Here is a 23,303-nt window from a genome sequence, read left to right as displayed (position 1 = left end):
CTCAATTATAAGTCAGAAGACTTTTGCAGCTTCTCTCAGGCAAAGATCATCTTAAATGCAACTTCTTCTGCTGTGCTAACTGGTGCTTGAGATCCATGAAGCTCAGAGAGGGATCCTACTTTCAGTTTGAGAAATGAGAGGACTTAAATGTAACATCTATACATATTTTAATTTTTTTTTTATAGTTAATTGTTGCAGTTTGAGAACTGAAGTTCTGTATAAAAAAAAACCCAAACCACTATGTGTCAGGTGGAACCTTCCTAACAACGCAGGTTTTTCCTTGTTTGGTGCCTCTTCAATTTAGACCTTGAAATTAGTGGTAGGAGGATTGGGATCATGGTTTCCTGGCTTGTTTGCCTGCAATTTATATACCCTGGGACAAGATTTTTATGCATCAGATGTCTGTTCAACCCAAGCAGCTGTTGCAAAGAGCTCAGTCATTGAAGTCCATGGTGATCTGTCCCTGCTACTCGTGAAGAAATGGCAGGAGGCTGCCCAGGAGATCATGACCAGCCTGGCACAGGATATTGGTTACAGAAAAGAAATTAGAGTGTGAATCTCCCCATCCATGACTCTTGCTCCACTGTTCTTTTAAAAGCTGGCTGACTTGTAAAGATTCACAGAGGACCATCTGTTGAGCTTTTCCAATCAAACCTAATTTGTATTTATTTATTTCAGAGAGTAAAGAAGACACACTCCAGACTTTTGAAAGCTCATTTAGCCCCAACAGCTAGAAGATGCAGTTTAAGATACCTTATTCAAAATATCCAATATGTTGACTAAGATTTCTAGACAAATTCCATTTGGACAGACGTGACAGACCCTACATCCTTCTCTCTGCCATTATTTCAGTTTCCTCTCTCTCTTGTAATGAGGTACACAATATTTTTTTTCATGCTCTTCAAACAGAAGGACAGAATACATAAAGTGTTTACCAGAGATGGAAATTAAATAAGCAGCATGAAAAGTATTCCCCTTCCACTTTGAAATTCTGGCCCAGCTTAGATAGGTGATAACACTACCACGAGAGACATTCTGTAATGTTACATGTATATGGAAAAACCTATCTGTAGAGAAGATGAATCAAAATGCAGCTGGAGTCAATAGCACACTCTCAGCATGAAAGCAAAGATGAAATTCGGCCTTTCATACTCAAAAGAAATAGAAAGCAAAGGAATTTACATTTCCAGTATACTGGCAATCATCCAACTTCAAGAAATTCTGCTTTCCTTTCATCTCTATTCCCATGCACCTGCCTGGTCAGGGAGGGCTGGACACTCACCCTGGATATGTCCATACCTGGTGCTACTCCTTCAAGACACCAGCACCAATCTGAAGAGCTGGCATATGTGGTTGCCTTTATAAAAGGGCTGCCTGCTACCTCTGGCTGCTCCAGTCCTAGCATTGCTCATCTGTGCTGTCCAAATATTCTTCTAACTGTGTAACACTCCTGCAAATATTTTTCCTAAGAAAATGAGCTACAAATTTCAGGGCAAGTGCTGCATTAATCATGGTTTAATCATTTCCCTTGAGTATGCTTTCCATAATGTGTGAGTAGTTCTTGCAGAATCACTGATAAAAGAACTTACTTAATAAGGAAAAAGATTCAGCTGTGAGATTCCCTTAGTTTGGCTACTTGTTTTTTTTGCTTTCTCACCTCTTTTGACGTGTCTTTTCCTTTTTTCTTGACAGCTGCCTCATTCTTTCTTTTGACATTCTCCTTTTTTTTTCTGTTTTCCATCTCATCTCCTCTTACTCACTTATCTACCCCTTTCCCTTTCACCTAGCTCATACATTTTTGTATTACACTTGGTTTTCTTTGAAGATGTGCAAAAGATAAATACATTTGAAATTTGGGTCTCAAGGGGAAAGACCTGAGGCACAATTCTCTTGTAACTCTTCATGGGTCTGGATGGCCTTAGATGCTCATGTTTTCTGGTGAAGTCTGATTTTTAAAAATGTACAGTGCCCACTGAAGCTAAGTATTACTGAAATCCACTTTCTTGATTCTGTCAAGGTTAAAAATAGCCTATGGAGCCTCTCTGTTCTAAAAATTTTTGACATTATATTATCTTGGTCATACTCTCATGCTCTTTAAGAGTAAGAAGGATGGTAATTTCACTTTAGCAGTGTAGAAGCTACAGTTGTGTGTGTTGAAGGAACTGTACAGCACAACCGAAGATGTGGTCGTGGCTCCTGGGGAGGTGTCAGCCAGGTTCCACGTGAAGGGCCTGGGAGCTCTGAATTTGCCTGTGATTAGAAACATTTTACCGCATTTACAGAGAGCTGCTACCATTACAGCCATGTTCTTTATCCATCTCTCGGCAGAACAGAACGGCGCTTTCACCAAAACTGTTATAATAGCCTTCACTAAAAGGCAACTAATTTCTCCAGCTCCAAGAATTCGGCGGTCCCGCACCGTGCCCCTCCCGGGGCGGGGAGCGGGCGGTGGCTCTCGGGCACCCCGGCGGCGCGGCGGGCGGGAGCTGTCCGGTCAGCACCGCCCCGCCTCGGGCCGCTTCTGAGCCAGCCAAACCTCACCGCGGGTGGCTGTCAGAGGCCGCCCGGCCCGGCTGTGCCGCCGCGCCCGGGGTCGGGGCGGGCACACGAGGCGGCTCCTGGTGCCTCCCGAGGGCCCGCACCGCCCGGCACCGACCGCGCCTGCCGGGGGCCAACAGGGCAATGGATCCCGGGGTGCATTGGAGAGCACGGCCAGCAGTCAGGGAGGTGATCTGCCCCTCCACTCAGCCCCGGTGACATGAGTGTATCTGGAGGGCTGTGGCCAGTTCTGGGCCCCTCAGGACAAGAGAGACATGGAGATCCTGGAGTGGGTCCAGTGGATGGCAACACATGTGATTAAGGGACTGGAGCACCTCTCTAACAAGGAAAAGCTGAGGAAGTTTGGCCTGTTCCGCGTCTACAAGAGACGACTGAGAGGGAACCTCATTAACGTGTATAAATATCTAAAGGGAGGGCGCCAAGAGGATGGAACCTTTTGGAGATTCCTCTCGGGGTTGCCAAGCTTAGGACAAGAGGCAACGGACGGAAACTGATGCACAGGAAATTCTACCCGAACATGAGGAAGAACTTCTTTACTGTGCAGGTGACCGATCAGTGGAACAGACTGCCCAGAGAAGTTGTGCGGCCCCCTCCCTGGAGGTGTTCAAGAACCTTCTGGAGGCAGTCCTGTGCCATGTGCTGCGGGCCGGCCCTGCTCCAGCCGGGAGTTCGGAGCCGGTGACTCCGCTGTCCCCTCCAGCCTGGCCCAGTCCGGCCTCCTGACACTGGCGGGGGCGGGGCCCGCCCGCGGAGCCGCCGCGGGCAGCGCGCGGTGGCGCGGCAGAGCAGCAGCCAACCAGGAACCCGTATGCAAATGAGCCGGTCCCGCCCCCCGCGCGCGGAGCGGGGCGGGGCCCGCCGGTTGCCGTGGCGACGCGAGCGGCCGAGCCCCCGGGCGGCTCCCGGGGAGACCCCCCGCGCCGGGCGGGCCCGGGCGGCGGCCATGCCAGTGCGTGCGGCCGGTGCTGAGTCAGGAACGGGCGTCCCCAAATCCCCCTCCGAGACCATGGAGGAGCTGGAACACACCTGCCCACAGCCGCGCCTGGTGAGTCGGGCCCGGCCGCGGCCCACCCGCTCGAGCCGGCCCGCTGCCGGGCCGCCGGGGGCGAGGGAGGGAGCCCTCGGGCGGCCGGTGCCGCCTCACGGCGGGTCCCTTTGTGCAGCGCCAGGGAAAGGGCGAGCGAAGGCTGCACGAGGTGGGCTGTGCCGTGCCGGAACTCGGGGCAGTGCGGTGACAGCCAGGCAGGATCCTGGTGTGCCCGTTTAAAGCCCGGATCCCCCGCGCTTCCGACGGGTCCTGGCGCGCCCGGGCACCGGCGCGGCTGCCGCATGTGTGCGGGTGGCGGGAGGCGTGTGGTGGCCGAGCCGTGTCAGGATCTGAAAAGCCGCCTGTTCGCAGTAGTGAATGCAGAGGAGCGGCCCGCTCTGCCCCGCGGCGGGGAGCGATGGCCGGTGCCAGCCTCTCCCGCCGGGAATGGCCCGCCCGCGCCTTCCTCAGTGACCGCCCGGCCCCGCTCTGCCCTGCGGGCCGGCTCTCGGACGGGTTACTGCGCCCAGGAATGGCAAATCCCGCTTTTCTCAACTTTAAAGAGGCCGGTGAGGAGTTGCCCGTTCGATTCAGGATGTGTAAGGAAGAAGAGTGTCTCTGAGAGCTGCGGGTTTTGGGCGGACTGGAGAATGAGGGAGGGCCGGGCGAGTGACACTTAAGGTAACTTGTCTGATGTTCTTTGCTTAAAGACTCCCTAAGACCGTGTAGGCAACTTTACAAGGCTGCTGTACCCCAAGAGTTCAGATTCTGAGAGTTGTCCTTCTTTTTATGTGGTCATTTAAAAAATTTCGAGTGTTTCCTTGCTTTTTACTTAAATCTGTTATTATTCCCACCAGGAAAGATCTTTCCTTACCCCAGCATGGTATGCACCATTGGCGAGGTGGTAGAAAGTTAATAATAACAATACATAATTGCAGTCACAGAATTGTGGAGGCAGTGTCAAGATGTGAAAATGCATGATGTGTGCAACAGTTTAGTACTGGAAATTAGATCATTTAACACCAGAACTCGGTTGCAGTGCTAATTAAAACATATTTAAACATCAAACTTCAGTAATTAAATTCAACACTATAGTTGAGACACTGTTCTGATATGACAAGAAGTAGCGACAGTGGTTGGAGCTGACCTAAATTAATATTTTCTTCTTGCTTGTGTTATAATTTGATTCAGCTTTAAAGAAGACTATTTGTTCATGGAAAGCTTTTGGAGCTGTTTTAATATGGAAAGTTAGTTCAGGTGTAGTTACTGCAGTGTGTTCGTACAGGCTGTCTAAGACTTCTCTGTCAAAAGCTCAGATATAACAACCTGTTTGAATATATTACTCTGTGTAGTCTGACATTTTAAAAGATTTTAAAGAAAGGAGTGACAATATGATACCAGTATTTACAATATCATGCATTGTGGTATAATTTCTGTGGAAATTAGGGTGACAGAGTACATGAATGAAACATGAATTCATTATAATGTTTTGGATCTTCCTGATTATCAATAATGGACAATGGGGACGTTTAAAATAAATGTTTGTGGAAAGTGTGTCCTTATGAAGTGATACCTCATCAGTCATCAGATCTGTGTTACTTTCAGGCTAAAAAAAAAGTTGCCTGGTGAAGTATAATGCAATACACTGAACTCAGAGCACAGGGAGTGAGGCAAACAAGTGTAGTCAAGTAGTGTCTGAAGTGAGGAGAATTAAGGGCCGGTGTTCTGAAGAGTTAAAGTGAATCACTCCTTGACAGACAGTTTGAGAACATGAACATAAGTTCCTATCACATAGCTTTTAAGATCTTCAGTACTTGGTAGGATCTCATCCTTGGAAGGCAGCATGTGCAGTGGTGGGCCAGTAACCTTGTCACCTAGATTATTCCTGTAAGGGAAAGAGGGTGTCTCAGATAACATTTTAGTGTTGTTTGGACCTCAGGATGATACCTCGGGATGGCTTTGGTACCTCAGAATGATATAACTGGTAGCAAGTCTGTGATATTTACAGATGGCTTTTTAATGCTATTCATTGGTTCTCACACATCTCTAAAATTAATTATCTGGGCTTTCAGGTTATATATAGGCTAAGTTGTAGGAAGCAGTTTTTCTTGAGAAATCACCTCAAATTTTAGAAAGTGGAAAGAGCTTGGGTCTTTTCTGGAACTCTTGTCCTTTTCATTGAAACAATAATTTTGTCTTTACAGCCTTAAAACTGTGAATATTTTTAATGGATATCTGCCATTAGACCTCTGATTTTAGTTTATGAAGTCTGTTAGCTTGTCAGGAACTGTTACATTAGGACTAAAGAACCTGTGTCCTCCAAAGATCAGGAAATTAGGGGAAAGGATCTAGGATAGAATAGATAGAATAGGGGATAGAATCTAGGATAAGTCTCAATGTATATTGAAACCTGATGTTTTCCAGTGCCTGGTGCTGTTGTGATTATAAATTGCCATTAATTTTTTCCCAAGACACTCTGTGCATTTTCTTAACCAGCTGGAGCATTAATGAGCATTTGTGTTGCTTCAGTCAATTCTGCTCCATCTCTGACTTAATCTTTGCCTTCTTTCTGTTCTCAACTTCCATGTATCTTAATGCCAGGAAAATGTCCCTCTGAGTGACCTTGGTATCTTGGTATCAATGCACAACAGAGAAACAAACTCATCAGAATCACAGGTTTTATCCATAGTGGTGATTTTAAGAGTTTTGTAGCCAAGAAAAAAACCCTCACAAATAGCATTTCTCCAATCCTGGTTTGCATCCTTTTGCATTTATCTCTTTTCTCATCTGGACCAAACTACTGTGTTAGGCCACTTAGTCATCTGCTGTGGGCCCATTCATATTTTAAAGCCTCAGAACGACCATGATTTGGTCGTAGGGGCTTTCACTGTTTTCAGTGGGATAAACACGACCTCTGGTAATACCATGCCAAACATTCATGGTGTGGCAGTTATCCCTGGAGAACTTTCAGTAAACTACAGAGTGATGCTGGGCTGTGGATCTCAGCCTGGGAATCCTGCCCTTAGGGTTTGCCTGTGTGCATCAGTACTAAAGTGGAAAGGTCTTGGTTTGACTAAGAGATACCATGGCAGGAAATACCAGAGAGGAAAAACAAAACCATGTGAAATTATTTGCCTTTCTTTTTTTTTTTTTTTTAATAATTTATTTATGTCATTTGGGATCAAGAGTCTGATTTTGGTCCCCCTTGTGTAGCTCCTTGAAGGATTAGTGTGTCCTTTGAAAATTACTAACCTTCACCTGAAAGAAACAAACAGCCATTTCAGCACGCTTTGTTCAGGAAGACAGTTCCATGCAACATCTTTCATAAGAGAAAACAATGGCAGTTTATAAGCACAGTGCTGCAGATAAAGCAAACCCAAATTGAAACTTACTTGAAAACAAACTTCAGAATGTGCTGCTTGGTCTCATCTTTCCCTTGAACATGCTGAGAGCTTCTTTTCCTTATATTTTATGTCTCTGTCATCCAACACAGTCATCAGTGGAAACATCTGGGAAAGCAAAGTACTGTCAGGACCTGGGAACCAGCGTCTCATTTTCAAAACTGTCAGAGCCTACCTAAGGGTTAGGTAAGTTGAGGGAATGCAGGGCAGTGCAACTTACGTTTCCATCACAGTACTTAATTTAAGAAACCAGATGAGCAGAAACCCACCTGAATTAGCTGAGGTGAACTCACACTTATTACAGGGAAGAAGAGGGAGTAGACAGGTATGTATGTGGTTGGTTTGGCCTGTGCTCACAGGCACATCAGTGGGTAGAGGGCAAGGCAGGAGAATTAAGCAGCATTAATTTAAAATGAATCTGTCTTTAAGATGATATAAAGAAGTAGGTAAGTGCTTTTTGTTCTGTCTGCTCTGCCCTAGACAGTGCAAATACTGGGCTGTTCAAGGGTGTGTGACATGCATACTGCCCTTGGATGTCTGTTCTCAGGCAGCTGAAACTGTGGCCAGCCCTCATTTCTTGTGCAGGAAGTGGCATTGGGGCCCTGTGTGGAAGTACCCAAACAGTTCATTGGGAGCTTTTTTTCCATCACCATTGCAAGGACAGGCTAGCTGGATACTTCATCTCTCCATATGGCAGGTGAAGCGTGTTCTGCCAAGGCACTGCAAGTGTCACAGCCGTTTGAGGTTCACCCTTGCAATCCCAGCACTGCTCCAAAGCCCAGATTTAATCTGTAGTGTTGTGAGATTCAGAGGCTACAGGCTTTTACAGATCCATAGGAATTGGGTATTAAGGATCTTGGGGCCACTGAATCTACAGTGCTTGGGCAATGAGACAAAAGTACAGGTGAAGATGACATCTCACATAATTTTAAGTATCAGCTGCTTTAGCCATTTTATTTATTTTCTTGATTTTTTAGAAAAATGAGAGTACATGAATTCAATTTTTTTCCAATTATTCAAGTACATTCAGAAAACTTATTTTTTGAATTGAAGAGTAGAGGAGAACATTTTAGTGTTTACACACACTGGAGCTGTATAATGGTTCAAGGAGTCACTCTACTTCTTTAGACAATTTCTTGTTGCTGATGTTAAGCAATCGACTCAAACACAAAATGTGAAATAATTGCAAGGAAAGTGTGCATGCCTTGGATTCCTGTATTTTCATCCCTTCATATTTACAAAGAATGTTTTAAGAGGTTCTGATGCAACCCCTAGAATCATTTCAGTACTTTATTTCCATGAGCTTTCATAGATCTTCATCTTCCCTATATCACTGGAAGGCAGTTTTAATCAGAGGAGCCAATGATTAAGGTAGGGGGGGTTTATTGTGGTTGAAAAGTGTCCCATGCATCTGTTTCTCTCTCACGTGATGTTATGACAGGGGGTCTGCCATCTGTTTACTTTAATGTGGAATTAAGCAAAAATAAATATGTAAATAGCCTTACATTTAAAGAACCCAAAATTACTTTATTTGACTAAATATTTATTTGGTCCTTTAGAAATTCAGGTTTTGCTCTGGATTAATTTTCATTTTTATAAATGTTGGCTACTATATAAAACCACAAACCCATAAAAATGTGCCAAGTGAGGTTTGTGCTTGGGGACACGTAGCAATTTTTGCTGCACTTGAAAAAAAATAGATTGCCCATAGACATGAAAAATCTGCTTAGGTTTCCCCTTATTATGTCAGAGGACATGCATTTTATATATGTTCTGAAATGTTACAGTTTCTGCAAAAACACCTTTCAATACATATTTTTCAGGTACACAGAACTTCAGATATCTTTTCAGGAATCAGAAATGACCCCTAAACACAGGGAGAAAACATTACATTCTAAATACTGCAGTCTGTGCTTGCAAATGCAGTGATATTTTAGAAACAGGTTTTATTAGGAGAATATTACCAGCTTCTTAAACTGTGCTGTTGCCATTACTACAAAGGTTTGTATCATATCTTTAAAAAGGAGTGGGAAAACACTGTAAATAGATTCTATCTGCTCCCTCATCAGGAACATAGACAACATTATGATATAACATACGTATAAAACGTCAAAGGAGCTCAGCACATGCATGGATGTGGAGCAGAAGAAATACAGAATTAGGAGGCAAATACTGACTACACGGGCAAGAATATGTGTGGTGTATACTCACACATCCACAGTCCTACACAAACACTCAGTACAGCCATAGCTGTCTATCCCAGTGTGTCCTTTGTTTCCATGTGATCTGCATTCCTGTTTTACACACATACAAACAGATGGTGTAAGGTGAAAACCTCTTGAGAAAGACACTGGATGAATCAGGCATCTTGTGAAGAAGCCCATTGCCCTCCCTACAGGAAAACAGATCTTCCCAGAGTTCTTCTGCTGACAGCTGAGGAACTGCAGAATATGTTTCCTGTGCAGGAGGAAAAAAAAATGTTTGGGATTTTTTTGCTTCTTGATGGCTCTGTTTCTGAGTAATGGCTTATACAAAATGCTGTCCTACTTCTGACATGAAATAATTGATGAATGTAAAGTATCTCTGTAAAAAAGCACAAGTAGAGATTGATTATTGAGCCAAATTCACCCAATAGTTTAGCTGTATAACTGAGTTGCTTTCAGAAGATGAATGTTTGCCTGTGTTAAAGCAGAGTTGGGTTCTTTTAGCCATATATCAGGTGAACTTGCAAATGACACTAAGTGGGGTGTGAGTGTTGATCTCCTTGAGGGTGGCAAGGATCTACAGAGAGACCTGGACAAGACTCATCAATGGGATGAGGACAGGAGCTCTGTAAGGGAAAGTGCCCAGTCCTGCACTTGGTTCACAACAACCCCATGCAACACTACAGGCTGGGGGAGGAGTCACTTGAGAGCTGCCCAGCAGAAAGGAACCTGGGGTGCTGGTCACCAGCCAGCTGACCATGAGTGTGCCCAGGTGGCTAAGACGGCCAATGGCAGCTGGCCTGTATCAGCAATGTGTGGCCAGCAGGACCAGGGCAGTGACTGTCACCCTTACTCACCACTGGTGAGGCCACCCTGTGAGTACTGTGTCCAGTTCTGGGCCCCTCACGTCAAAAAGATATTGAGGTGCTGGAGTGTGTCCAGAAAAGGGCAGCAAGGGTCATGAAGGGTCTGGAATGTGTCCTGTGAGGAATGGCTGAGGGAGCTGGGTTTGTGTAGTCTTGATGAGGCTCAGGGAGAAGCTCATTACTCTCTACAACTGCCTGAAAGGACAGTGTAGTGAGATGGGAGCTGGTCTCCTCTGTTGTGTGTGCAGTGAGTGGCCCAGAGGAAATGGCCTTAAACTGAGACAGAGGAGATTCAGATCAGATATTAGAAATTTTTTTCCCAGTGTTATGGTGGTCAGACATTGGAATAGGTTGCCCAAGGATGTGTGGAGTCATCATCTGTGAAGATGCTCAAGAGGCATCTGGATCTGGCACTGGGTGATGTGTTTTGGTGGTTTAGAAGTTACAGTGCTAGTGCTGGGTTAACAGTTGGACTGGATGATCTCAAAGCTCTTTTTCAACCTTCATGATTCTGCGATTCTATACAGTAATGTACAAGTAAAAAGAAATGCATAATAGACATTCAAAACACAGGAGTTGATGTTATTTTACTGAATTGATCAGTAAAACAGAGTGACATTAGAGCAGTGGTTACACATTTTTGGTCTGTTGACCATGGCCACCCTTCAGCATTGCTCCTGGGCCAGCAAGCACTTGCCACTGGGCACTGAGTTGCAAATGCCCCACAGCCAGTTTGGTTCTTGGCCATGGTGTCTGCAGGCTGATGATTGGCAACTGGTGCCCCTTTGTAGGAGCCACAAGCTTTTGTATCCTGGAATGCTGTGTATCCTTCCTCAGTGCTGGGATATCTGACAGCTTTCCTGTCTGTAGCCATCAGGACAGACGAACATCCAGGCTCACAAGCTTCACAGTGCTCTGGCTGCAGTTTGGTCTTGCAGTGAGTCCTGCCTGGATCACTGGCACACAGAGCTCCTTCTGGCTGTACCAAGCTCAGGTGGGTGGGTTGTCAAGGGTCGCGTTTTGCTTCCAGCTGGTGTTCATGGAGGTTGGGGTGCTTCATTGGCTACTCTTTTACGTGAACTCTGCTCGACTTGGGGCCCATCTTACCTCTAGGATGATTTTGTTTTCTAAATAATGTGTTCCAGTTCAGTCAAAAGTCATGGCTGTCATGCAGGAATCTTGTCACAAAATTCTTTGGCCTTTTGGAGGTATTAGAGTAGATTACATAATAGATGCTCTAGTTTCATAATCTGTGAATCTCTACATATATACATCATTATGCTTCTTGAAAAGGCAGTGGAAGCTGCCTTTCTTCTGCAGTATCTTCAATTTGTAATTGCATGTTGCACTCAATTACTGACTTAATACTAATGATGAGCAAAGTATATTTGATTGAAGATAAAGCCCAGAAAGAGCAACAAAGATAATTTGAAATGCTTGCAAACAGAATGCTGAAGTTACTGTTTTTACAAGGTTAGTTTGCCATATTTTTAGTTTACATCCACCTCCCTGAGTCAGCAGAACTGTGAGAAAACAGGCTAGACTTTTTTGATACTGGCATTGATATTAGAACTGTTTGTAAAAAGTTTACCGGGGACAAGCACCAGTAACATGCAATTACAACTTAAATGCTCAGAAATTTACCTGTTTGGATCCAGGTTACTGACCCAAATAGGTAGGAGACAGCATGGTTTTGCTTTTTGACAGTGTTTGCTCCCTGAACCTCTAAGAGAAGACCTTGGTAGTCCTTAACACAGCTTTTCCACTTTAAAAAAGTGTTCATACCTTAGAAACTTGGCACATACTTACTTTTCAATAGTTTTGATGTTTTTTTTTTCTTATATATTCCTTGAAACTGACATCAGTTTTTCCTGTTCTGTAATTATTATTTCCCAACATCAGGAGCAAGTTCCCAAAATAATCGTTCCTCATATGGGTAGACCCAACCCATGTGATTTGTTCCAGTGAAATCACTTATCTGTTTTAAATACTGCCTCTAAGACAAAAGGTGGTTACAGCATCAGACCTCCCAAAGAATTTCCCTGCCAGTTTAATCCTTTCATAAGCACAGACCCAGCTTGCTTTATCAAGTGTTGCCTCTGTAGCTGTACTGCTTCATGATCTGAAATGTCATTGACCTTTGTTGATGCCAAAATCTTAGATGACAATACAACTTCACCATGAGGAGGAGACCAGGTATTGTAGTTGCAAGAATTAAAAAAAAAAACAAAGCAAACAAAAAACAGTATCTCCATCCATTAGAGTTATAAAGGCAGGTGCACTATGGCTTGGCTGGGTCTACATTTGCCTGCTTAAAAGAATGTTTCTGTCTTCCTCGCTGCTGTGTAAAAAACCCAGCCCAAGTACCAAACATACAGAAAGGAAGCAAATGATAATACAACAGGCTGTAAACAAAAGAGAGGGTGTGGAGGTGCTTGTGGTCTTGACCTGTTATTTCAGTGGTAGGACTCCTCTTCCTCTACAAATCACCAACAACTTTCCTTTTGATCATTAGAAACACAGGCATGAGTGTTTTATCTTATGCCTAGGAGCTAAGTTAAATGGCTACAGAGCCCAGGAGATTGTCAAGAGTGATAATAAAAAGGCATCATCAAGATACACCTGAAAATAAGGTGCTTCTAGCTGTCATGTAGGGCTTCTTCATGAAGTGTCCTGGACCCAGAACCAGCTCTGGGCTGCAGCCACACTGTGCTCTCTTCTCTGGGCTGTTGTCTCATCCAATAGAGCCATGGGTTACAAAGACATTGCTGGTGCAATGTATGGAACTTTGAGGTGCTTGCTGGGAAAGCCCCCATTATCTATCTTCCATCTTTTAATGTCCTTGAACATCATTCAGTTCTTTTGCGAATTTCCTAGAAAGCAAGTAAGACACTATTTAAACTTCTCATAGAATGAGCAGCTTCTAATATGCAAAGGTTACTAAATATATGGTTTCCCCTACTTTCATTTTACTGAATGCTGTGTCTTCATTTCCACGAAGCAGGACTCTCTTATTGCTATCATTTTCTGGAGTAAATATCATTAATAAGTCCTAGTATTACAGTGACCTCTCCATTTGTGACATGTGATAAGCCTTCTCTCACATATTACTACAGTTTGGTGCAGGTCTCAGGAGCTTACCTTGCTCGAAAATACAAGAGTAATTTCACTTGCTTGACTAATTGCAAAATGTAAATGCCTAGAATATAAGGAAGGCAGAGATGAAGGGAAAAATCTATCAGAGAAAGACAGAAATGCAGAGTCTTTGTCTAGTCATCTGATTATTGGCAAAACTATAACAAACTGCCAAAAGAAGTTTAATGGATTAACCAGAATGAAAAAGCTGCTATACAAATGACTTGCTGTTTTCTCACAATGCTAATTATTACCTTCAAGAAACTGGAAAGAATACAAGAAATTATATACAAACTGAAAAGGTTTGAAAAGTATTTCTGGGTTTTAATAATTTCTTGAAATTTTTTCTCTTATGGGCTTATATACAAACCAAATGGTCTCATTTTACTCATAAGATGTTTTTGTTAAGCTTAGCAATAATTTTTCTAGGACAGATAAAACAAAATAGTAGTGAGTAGTCATTTGGAAGCTATTGCTATAGATTTCCTTTGATCTGTCAGCACATGGTGTTTATGCTTTTTTCTGTCTGGCTTTGACAGAATGTGGCTGATTTTGATCTATTGCATTTGATGTATTTTCATATCCAGTAACTGAGAGGTCAGAGAGTAAAGGGAATATTGACAGGTCTGGTTCTAAGCCCTGATCTGTAAAGTGAGCTTTAATGATGAACATTTATAAAAGCTGGACCGATGGGAAGCTAATAGAAGTTGTTCTCCATTGAGCAGAGACTGAAAGAAAAATCTCAGTGTTGCAAAGGTGGTTACATGGATGAAAAGCACCACTGTGTTTGCCTGGGGGGAAAAAGAGATACCTTCCTGCAAACCAGGCCTATTTTCTTCAAATAACCTCCAAGGAAACAACCTCTGCCAAGCTAGGAGCTGATTACCACTTGCAGGCCTCAGACCATAGCCATTATTGTTTTAACATCTCTGCCTTCCTCTTTATCTCGGCAGGAACCAGGCTGTATGGGCTGCCATGTAACTTGACCTTGCTTGGAGATAAAAAGACAGATTAGCACCCAGAAATAGCAAAGCCAGAAGCAAAAAGACAGTATTTAGAAAATAAAGGAAAGAGCTGGCACGGTATGATTATGTGTAATGTTCTACACTGTGCAGTGTAGGTGGCCTGATGAACAGTTCCCCTCCATGAAACCCAGACAGAAACTTGGGCTTGGTCATAGTTTCTCCATTTTTAACCTTGTCTGTGCAGAGATGCTGTGATTTTCATAATGAAGATGCTAATGATGATGATTTCCTTTAACATTTGAGAGTGTGGGAAAAAAAATAAGGAAGGAAAAATGGAAAGGAAAAAAGGAAACCTACATAAAATTGCATTACTTGCAGTAAATGAAATGAATAGCAAATCAGCAGAAAGAACTAGATATCAATCTTTAAGTCTTTGTTGTTATTTTACTACTGTCCTCTGAGCTTTCCATGCAAGAAACTAGTGAGCCAAGAGATGAGCAACAATTAGGTATGACATGCCCTAGTGTCTCAGGGGCGCTGAACAATGCTAATTGTTCAGTGATTAATGATTCAGCATCAAAAATGTGAAAAAACAGTGTAAAGGCAAAAAGGGATGCTGTTACAATCATCCATGGGTGCTCAAAATGGTGTGACAACTGTGCATCAAATGGTCACTGTCAAAACGCAACCAAGCCACATCTGCACAGCCATGAACTCCCAGTTCAATCATGGTGGAGGCAAAGTGACAGATTTCCTTTGGCTTTTCCCAACCACGACTTCATCTCAAAAACAAAGCAAACCAAAACTCAGCTATGTTTTTGTAAAGATTTCAAGCCAAAAGCTTAAGAAGTGTGGTTTTTTCCTATCAGACCATATGGCAGATAATAAATATCTGAGGGGCTGATGGCTGATAACTTCCTACATAGACATGGGCAGAAAATACAAATTCAGTAATCAAGTTTCCTGACAGATAATGCCACGTCAGTCTTCACACATCCTCACACTGTCTCATATCTTTAGGTTATAAGCTCCTTAGGGTAAGTACCCTTGTGGTGCTCTGATCACAGTTGGAGTATTTTAGTACTATTACAGAATGTGTCAGACCAGAAAGGAGTTGTGGCTCAGTCAGCTCTTGGTAAATGGGACCTAAAGTTGCATCCTTGCCTTTGTTTTGAATGGCTCCTTAAAATTACAGGAGATTCTGAGTAAAAACACAACAACCTCTACTCCCAATTATCTGTACTGATGCCAGTGGCAGGAAAGGGTGCTTATTAAGAGGTGGCTCATTTGCAGCTTTCTAAGTCCCAATTAGTTTTTCCAGCTGTTACTTAGAGGTGAGAGAATACATTTTTCGTTGGCCTTCAGAATCACTGAGAAGGGTTAAGCTGCTCACACCATCCAAACTGACTTTGTTCTGCAAACAGAAAAATTGTGTGCCTTCACCCACCTCAAAGATGACCAGGCTTTTCTAACAGAGACAAAGAATTCAGTTACATGACATATTTAAAAAGCATTATTTTCCTCACCATTCTCCCTTGTGTGAATTGTGTGACCAAAAAGCAAAAATCCCCAGAGAACAAACCAGCATGAAGTCTGGCTACAGCATTCTGCCACAATTAAATGGTTCTTCTATAACTGCCTGGTGGTGAAAATAAATTCACTTTCTTTGTGCTTTTTCCTCCTTCCAGACTCTGACGGCGCCTGCTCCATTCGCAGATGAAATAAGCTGTCAGTGCCAAGCCCCCCATGAGAAGTTAACCATTGCACAAGCCCGCCGGGGAACACCAGGTATGTGGGGAGAGCTACATCCACAGGATCCTGAGCACTCCCAAAGCACTGCTTCTTCTATACAAACATCAGTTAATGCTATTTGTGCCTTGTACTCAAAAGCAAAAGCCTAATGTCTGGTGCTATCATGTAATGGAGAAGAAACCAGTAACTACAGAGCCATTATGTTTCTATTAGAGAAACAAAAAGAGAAAACATTTCAAGTTAGAGTTTGTTTTTGTGGATGTTGGTTGGAAGAAAGGCTTGCCAGCCCACTCCAGCCAGCCTGAAAATGATGCTATTTAGTAGCTACCTTCTGGATTCTCATCTCATGCTGCCTCTGTATGCTGGAACACTCTTGTTTCAGTGATGTTCCTATTGATCACATCAGACCTTCAGTGGCCTTAAAGGTTACTTGCCAATTTCTTTCTGGGCATCTGTGATTGGACTGGGGAAGCAGTGATTTCACATGAAGTCCCAAATATGTTCTTCAGGCCCCCCATATTTTAAGAGGTTATTTTTAAAAAGTTTCTGTTTACTTATTCTACTTATTTAAAATTAGCTTTTAAAGTATGTACCCATTATAGGAGCAAGCTGCAGCTTTCCAGTCAGCTGTGCAAGGAACAGTGTTCTCCCATGGACCCCTGGATGTCCTGACTGCAGAGACATCTCTCTGCTGTCACTGAAACACAGTCCATGGAGGTTTGAGCTCTGTTGCTTTCATCTCCCCTGTGCTTTTATTTGGAGGTGGCAAAGCATGTCATTTGAGAAGGCAAGTCCTGTTTCAGTCTGGAGGCTGCTGCTGAAGGTGCTGTACAGAAAGAGTTTTAAGGGTGATAGCATGAGAAAAAAAAAAAAGTTACAGGCTTATTAGAGAGAAGAACTTGGGAAAAGTCTAGAAAAAGTAAAAGGTTTACACAGAAGAGGAAAGCAATAGATTTTTATAGCAGTAAGCTGTGGAAAAAGTCAAGGCAAGAGGGGAGGAAAGAGAGATGATGGGAGAAAAATCCATAAGGCATATCTGATTAGAAAGGGAGAGAGAAAAGAGCAAGACATATGGTGGAACTCTGAATGAGGCAGGAAGATGACATTTTTGCTAAATTAAAATATGGGCATGATGGATTATAATAAATAGGGTAAATCTGAGGGAAAACAGCAGAAAGTACAAAGAACAAGTAATGTGCAGTATCAAAAACTGCAGGTTCACCTGTGGTGCCTTTGAATATCAGAACTGGGTTAAAACTCTGCAATCACCTGATCTAGGAACAAAATGCCATCCAGTAGAATTAAGTGCAACTTGTTTGGGATCTGAAAAATCACTGTTGTGTTTCTTTCTCCACAGTTGACAGACCTGTCAGAGTGTATGCAGATGGAATATTTGACCTCTTCCATGCCGGCCATGCTAGAGCTCTTATGCAAGCCAAAACTCTATTCCCAAATAGCTACTTATTAGTAGGAGGTAAGATCAGAGTTATTTATTGCACTGGATTTTTGCTTCTGTGCTTCACTATCAGACAGTTATTACTGTGCTCCCACCCCCAGCTGTTTATACACTATGACTTGAATGCTGCTTTCACTCAGGAGCTTTCTATAGGTGATTTGCCTTGAATTACATCTTACAATTGCATCAATTAAAGTAAAAGTCAAATTCTGCCCTCAGCAGCTCAGGCACAATTCCCATTCTAGTTAAAGCAGGTGCCTGCATGGCTCTGAGCTTAAAATAGCTCCATATGAATAATTTAGCTTTTTCAGTTATTTACTCAAAATTGTTCAAAGATGGAAATGAGTGAATGAGTACAACCATTATTTATTTCTGGCTCATTGGTCCTTTTGCCAGCCAGGCACAGACATGACCTCTTGCCTGCCAGGTCCAGACCCAGCCTTCAGCATCATCACAGAAGCTAAGTCTGGCCCATTGTCATTGAAGACCCAAATGTAGGTCATGAGTGGAATGAAATTTCAGTTCACAGGTATCCCAGGCAGGTTACTTTCTTAATTTTTTTTTTTTTTTTTTTTTTTTTTTTTTTTTTTTTTTTTTTTTTTTTTATTTTGCTATGAGTATCTTCTTTTCTTGCTGTATGCCTGGCTGACAGCTGTTCAGCAGTCGTCCTGTGCCACAGCAGTCACTGGAGGGTGGCTCTTTCCTGCCTAGTTGGGTGTGCAAGCCCTGCTCTCATGAAGCCTCATAAATGTGCAGTTTGGTTCCATTTTCCTTGCACCTCCAGGGTTGAGATATTCCTCGCTGAAACTTTTCACAGCAACCTTCATTCAGCTGCTCAAATGCTTTACAGTGAACATGAGTGCAACCTTCAGGTACTATAAGGTGCATTATTTTGCATATTTGTCCCAAATATTTGAGGGGGAGGGGGGGGGAAGACCCAACCCAAAACCTCTTTATAAACACCCTTTTTAGTTTTCCTCAAGTTTATGAAATGTGGCAATTCCCATGGAGTTTCCTGTGAGGTAAAGGCCAAGTCCCTTTGTTAGGAAGGAAACTTTAAGGACTCTCTGGTTTCCTGATGAGCCAGACACCTTGCAGAAGAAGCAAGTGACTGTGAGGTTAAAAAAAATGCAAGTTATGTACCTTTTCTTGTTATTTTTAAAGGATTAGGGGTTGCCCCAGATAAGGAAAGGAGCTTTGGGGCAAAAGCCTGGCTCCTTTGAAATTCTTGGCATAGCTTCACTTTGCCTTATTTTTGGCATGAAGGACAAAGCAGCCAGCACTCATCAGCACCTTCTTCCAGCAAGGCACTGTGTGTTAGCATGTTTAAAAAATGGACACCTTCCCACACCACATACAATTTGTGCTGCAAAAGCACCAGTGTCATATGTCTTTGTGGGCATCACAACGAACCCCTTCTATTTCTTCTTGTGAAGACAATTATTTGGAGCTAAATTTTCTTTTTTAAATGGACATTTATACCTTCCGAAATCAGTCATTAGAGCAGGATGACAGATTCAAAAGAAGTACAGAGGAAGATACTGTGTCTGCATTGTACATGAACAAATAGTAATCAGAAAATAAAATCAAACCTTTCTTCAGAATTCAAGCAAAAATTACTGTTTTCCAGTAATTTTTCTTCCAGGAGAGGGTAGCCTAAAGGTGTCATAAAGGCTGTAAATAAATACAAATACAGTCTCTGAAGGGATCTTTCTCCTGAAAATGCTTTGATCACCATTAAATTTCTTGTCAGCAGGCATCAAGACTGACATAATAGGACAGAGTAGCATTTTGCTTGCTGAAATTCATACATATGTTATTATCTGGCTTTGAATTTTGCACAAGCTTCAGGGCTAAGCCTTTCTATATTTTTCTTACTTTGAAAGTCCTTAATGACCATCACAGCAAGAACATCCATTTCAGATCTCAAAAAAGACTGCATCTTTGCCAGCACCTCATCTGATAGGTTGGTGTTTTCAAATTAGAGAGAAGCAGCAGCTGTAGGGCTGCTCTCAGACTTCACTGCAGCACTGGTAATGTTGCATTTATCATTTGTCAAGTACATTTACAGACAAAGATCCAAAGGCACAGGTTTGACCTGTGGTGAAGGACAACCACTGGCAACCGAGCTATAAGTGGGTATCACATTATTCTGTGTGGGGTGTCAGATGACTGTTGTAGCTGTAATGTTGGACAGATGGTTGTGGAGAAGGTCACTGGTTTTTACACAATGTTACGTGGGTAGAAAGATAATACCTAACTTTTACAGTCCTCTGGTAATGTGGGTGTTGCTGCCCCTCATTTTAAAAGCAGTGTGACAAAGTATTGGTACATCCAGAGTTAAAAATGCAGGATTTCTGGACCTTTAACGCTGCTTATTTCACTAGAGCATATGGCTTCTCCCAGTCCTTTCCTTGGGGCTTTCTTCAGCAACATTCCATTTGAAGGTGGCACATGCCTTACTTCTCTTTCTGTAAAACCTGCTGAATTCAAAGCTAAGCTTGGAGACAGATTCCTGTAAAGTTTTCTAAGATTTGTTTTCCATCAGGGTTTATTTAATGAGAAACTGTCCCAATGTGATTTTGAGCTTTGTTGGCAAATTCACCTTTTAGAGTATTGTTTACATAAAAGTAAAAAGCAGGAAGTGGAGGTGCAGAGAGGCAGAAGGGTCTCCATCTTTGGAAACCCAACTGGACATGGCCCTGAGCAACCTGCAGTTGACTCTGCTGGGAGGAGGTGATGTCAAGTGGTTTTCCTGCCTCAACCATTTTGTGATACCTGAAGTTATTGAGCATTCTGTGATTATCCACGCTGTGTTCTTTGATGGGTTTCAAAGCATTGACCATCACCCCTGAAATATCACAGCCCATGAAATCCCCACTTAAGACTGCGATTGGTTTACCTTAGCATGTAAAGGATATCAGCTGAGGTGGCTTACAATATCCTACTTGGCCTCTGGCTGCATCTCCAGAAAGAGAAGGTTCTCTCATTATAACACAATTGTATCTGCTCCAAGCAAAACTCTTAGATGCCCTGGAACACCCAAAAAATTTCTAAGCTAATCATTAAGTGCTTAATGGATTTATCTAGGAATAATCAACTCCTGGTCATGCTAGTTTTACTGAATGTGGAGCCATTTTGCTCATACTTTTATATTTTAGTTTGCAGTGATGATTTAACTCATAAATTCAAAGGCTTCACTGTGATGAGTGAAACTGAGCGATATGAAGCCCTCAGACACTGTCGTTATGTGGATGAGGTCATCAGAGATGCACCCTGGACACTGACACCTGAGTTCCTTGAAAAACATAAGGTACATTTCTTCCCTGATCTCTCCCCTCCCCTTTGTAGACTGACAGTTGAGAATGAGCAAGTCTGAAATTCTATTAGGTGGAGCAAATTATTTAATTCAGTTAATTCGTCATTGAAATTAGGTACATAGCATTCCTTGCCTCCATCTCTGTCAGAAAACATTATATTTGTTTTGCCTTTTTTTCCCTCAATATACTGAGATGATTTCTCTACTGGGATTTTTGAAGGGTAAAATAACACTGAAAAAATTACTGATAAATTGACTTTCAGAAAAGGAGATGGTAAACCAGCAAAGTTGTCATCTGGTGACTGAAGTCCTGAATTAAAGGCATGTTTCTTATTAATGGTAACAGGTGCAATATGTAAAAATACCACGTGTCCTCTAAAAGGCAGGAGGGAGGGGTTTACATGCTATTGATCGCTTTGCAACACATATGAATCTTAACAAAAGCATAATTAAGTAGGATGTATTTTAGTTGTCTACATCACTGTGTGACAAAATGACAGCATGGCAGTAGTAGGTATACATGTATATATGCACAGCCCTAAGGACCCAAAATCAATTATCCAGCCTCCATGGTTTTGAAAGCCAAGGCTTTTGCAGTAGGAATAAAAGCAGGAGCCTGTGCCTTGGGTTTTGTACTGCATATCACACTGAGCCAGTCAGAGTGATGTGGCACTGGCAGTGCTTTTGGAGCGATTTCTGTTTTTTCATAATTGATCATACAACACAGCAATTGCAGGCCCAAGTCTAGTACGATACACTAGGTGATTGCTTTAGGATGAGAATGTCAAAAGCAAGTTAGCTGAAGTCAGAAGAGATAACTCCCCATAATAATCCCCCAGTGAACCAAATATGGTGATGGTGAGATGTGGTTCTTCTTCTGTTCACTGGCAGATTGACTTTGTAGCGCATGATGACATCCCGTACTCTTCCGCTGGATCGGACGATGTATACAAACACATAAAGGAGGCAGGTAAGGGCAACTTCACATTTTTAGCACCTTCCTTTTCAGCCTCGGCTGAAATTCTTTTACTGCCTTTTAACCACAACTGCTAGGAGAGAAGCAGTAGAGATGATATCACATTGTGTTACACCCTAATGGTAGGTAGGTGTGACTTGAGCAGAAAGAAAACCTCAGATGACTTCCTTGACTGAATTCCTGCCATAACCCCAAGGAAACCATTCAGATCTAACACGAAATAGTGCCATCTGTGTTTTTAAAACAATTTTATAGTGCTTGACTAAGACTTTTGAATGGGTGAAAAGGAGTTCAGTTCCCACAGCAGCCCAGCCAACTTTAGTCAGTTTTTGATAACCACAAACTGATACCTCCTTGACACATCCCAGTCCTGAATATGAGCAAGCACAGGCAACCTTCAGGAGCCATTAGGGTCCACTTGCACTGAGGGTTCTTTTCATTACACTGGCAGAGGGTTTAAATCAGTATCAGAGTAATTAATTTGCCATGACTGTTTAGCAGTTTGGTTTACTATCATATTACATTGAACAGGAAGATGCTGAACTTATTAGGATTTTGTGTCTCTTCAGTTCAAGGAAGATGAATTCAATTTGAGGAGATAAGGTTGAGCCACTGTTTGCCAGTAGTAGCTATCCTAACACGGTGAACAATGCAAGAAGGAGGAACAAATTGCATCCTTCTTTTGCTACTCCCTGGAGCTGCTGCTTTGAACCCTGGCAAATCCAGCCTCTCTGTTCTGCATAAACATGTATATTGGAGGCTTGAAAAAAATTCCAGACCAATCTACCTGATGGTAATATGCCATGCAAAGTGACCTTCTCAAACTATATGACAGCTATAGACCAGGTATTGACCTGAGCTGAAGGAATAAGCTTTTTATAGCAGCAGTTCTTGATCTTTTTCCACTTACGAACCTCCCTGTGGTATCAGACTCCCAACCCTCCTTTGGAAATGACTGTTCTATAGTTTCAGAGCCAACACCAGCTTCCTTCAGTAGACAGTCAAAAAAGGCCCCTCTGGTAAGAACGGATCACCAAGAGACATACTGCACACGTGCTGGAGATGCAGCTATGGTGCTTTTCTTCTGTTAGGTGCTGAGTGCACAGGACAACACAATAGGAGCTCTTGGTGTCCCTGGATCATGACCAGACTTGGTGTGAGAGGGTCCAAACCTGGCACACCCTTCTCTGCTGTGGTTGAGCACAGGCACAGTGCACAGTAACAAGAAACTCAAAAACTTTGCAGAAGAGAGTACAGACTTGCAGCTTCACAGACTTGTGGTCCATTGTGTCTGTCACCATGAGATACCAGAGAAGCATCTTGAGCCTTGTATGGCTGAACTTTCTACATATAAACTGGGAATAATGGTAACTTATTTGTGATGAGTTTTGAGATCTAGTGCTGTACTAATCTCTAATGCTCCAGAGCAGCATTATTACAAAAATGAATTTCCCCTTTCTCTTAGGGGTCTTGTTTTAAATAGACCAGTGCTGTTGATGCATTTGCACGTTTTTCCATAGTTCCAGTACTCCCATTTTCCCCCATCAGGTTGTTGGAGAGCAGAAAAGCAGATAGGAACCGGGGAGCTCCTTGGGTAGATTCTCACGGGTTCTCAATTCCCCACAACCATCAGTGGATGGGAG

General features: G+C 42.7%; 1 protein-coding gene across 2 annotated transcripts in view; it reads left to right on the top strand.

Moving 5' to 3' along the window:
• The first annotated feature begins 3,431 nt into the window (after nt 1–3,431).
• PCYT1B (phosphate cytidylyltransferase 1B, choline) overlaps nt 3,432–23,303 on the top strand; it is a 31,805-nt gene continuing 11,933 nt past the window's right edge. For both annotated transcript variants that reach the window (XM_066314002.1, XM_066314003.1), the window contains exons 1-5: nt 3,432–3,604; nt 15,846–15,945; nt 17,267–17,383; nt 20,527–20,678; nt 21,576–21,654. In XM_066314002.1, coding sequence (XP_066170099.1) covers nt 3,503–3,604; nt 15,846–15,945; nt 17,267–17,383; nt 20,527–20,678; nt 21,576–21,654 — 550 coding nt within the window. In that variant the 5' untranslated portion in view covers nt 3,432–3,502. The remainder of the gene's footprint in view (nt 3,605–15,845; nt 15,946–17,266; nt 17,384–20,526; nt 20,679–21,575; nt 21,655–23,303) is intronic.

This window comes from Sylvia atricapilla, chromosome 2 (assembly GCF_009819655.1).
Source record: "Sylvia atricapilla isolate bSylAtr1 chromosome 2, bSylAtr1.pri, whole genome shotgun sequence".
NCBI classification, from domain to species: domain Eukaryota; kingdom Metazoa; phylum Chordata; class Aves; order Passeriformes; family Sylviidae; genus Sylvia; species Sylvia atricapilla.
This window is presented reverse-complemented; position numbering and strand designations above follow the sequence as displayed.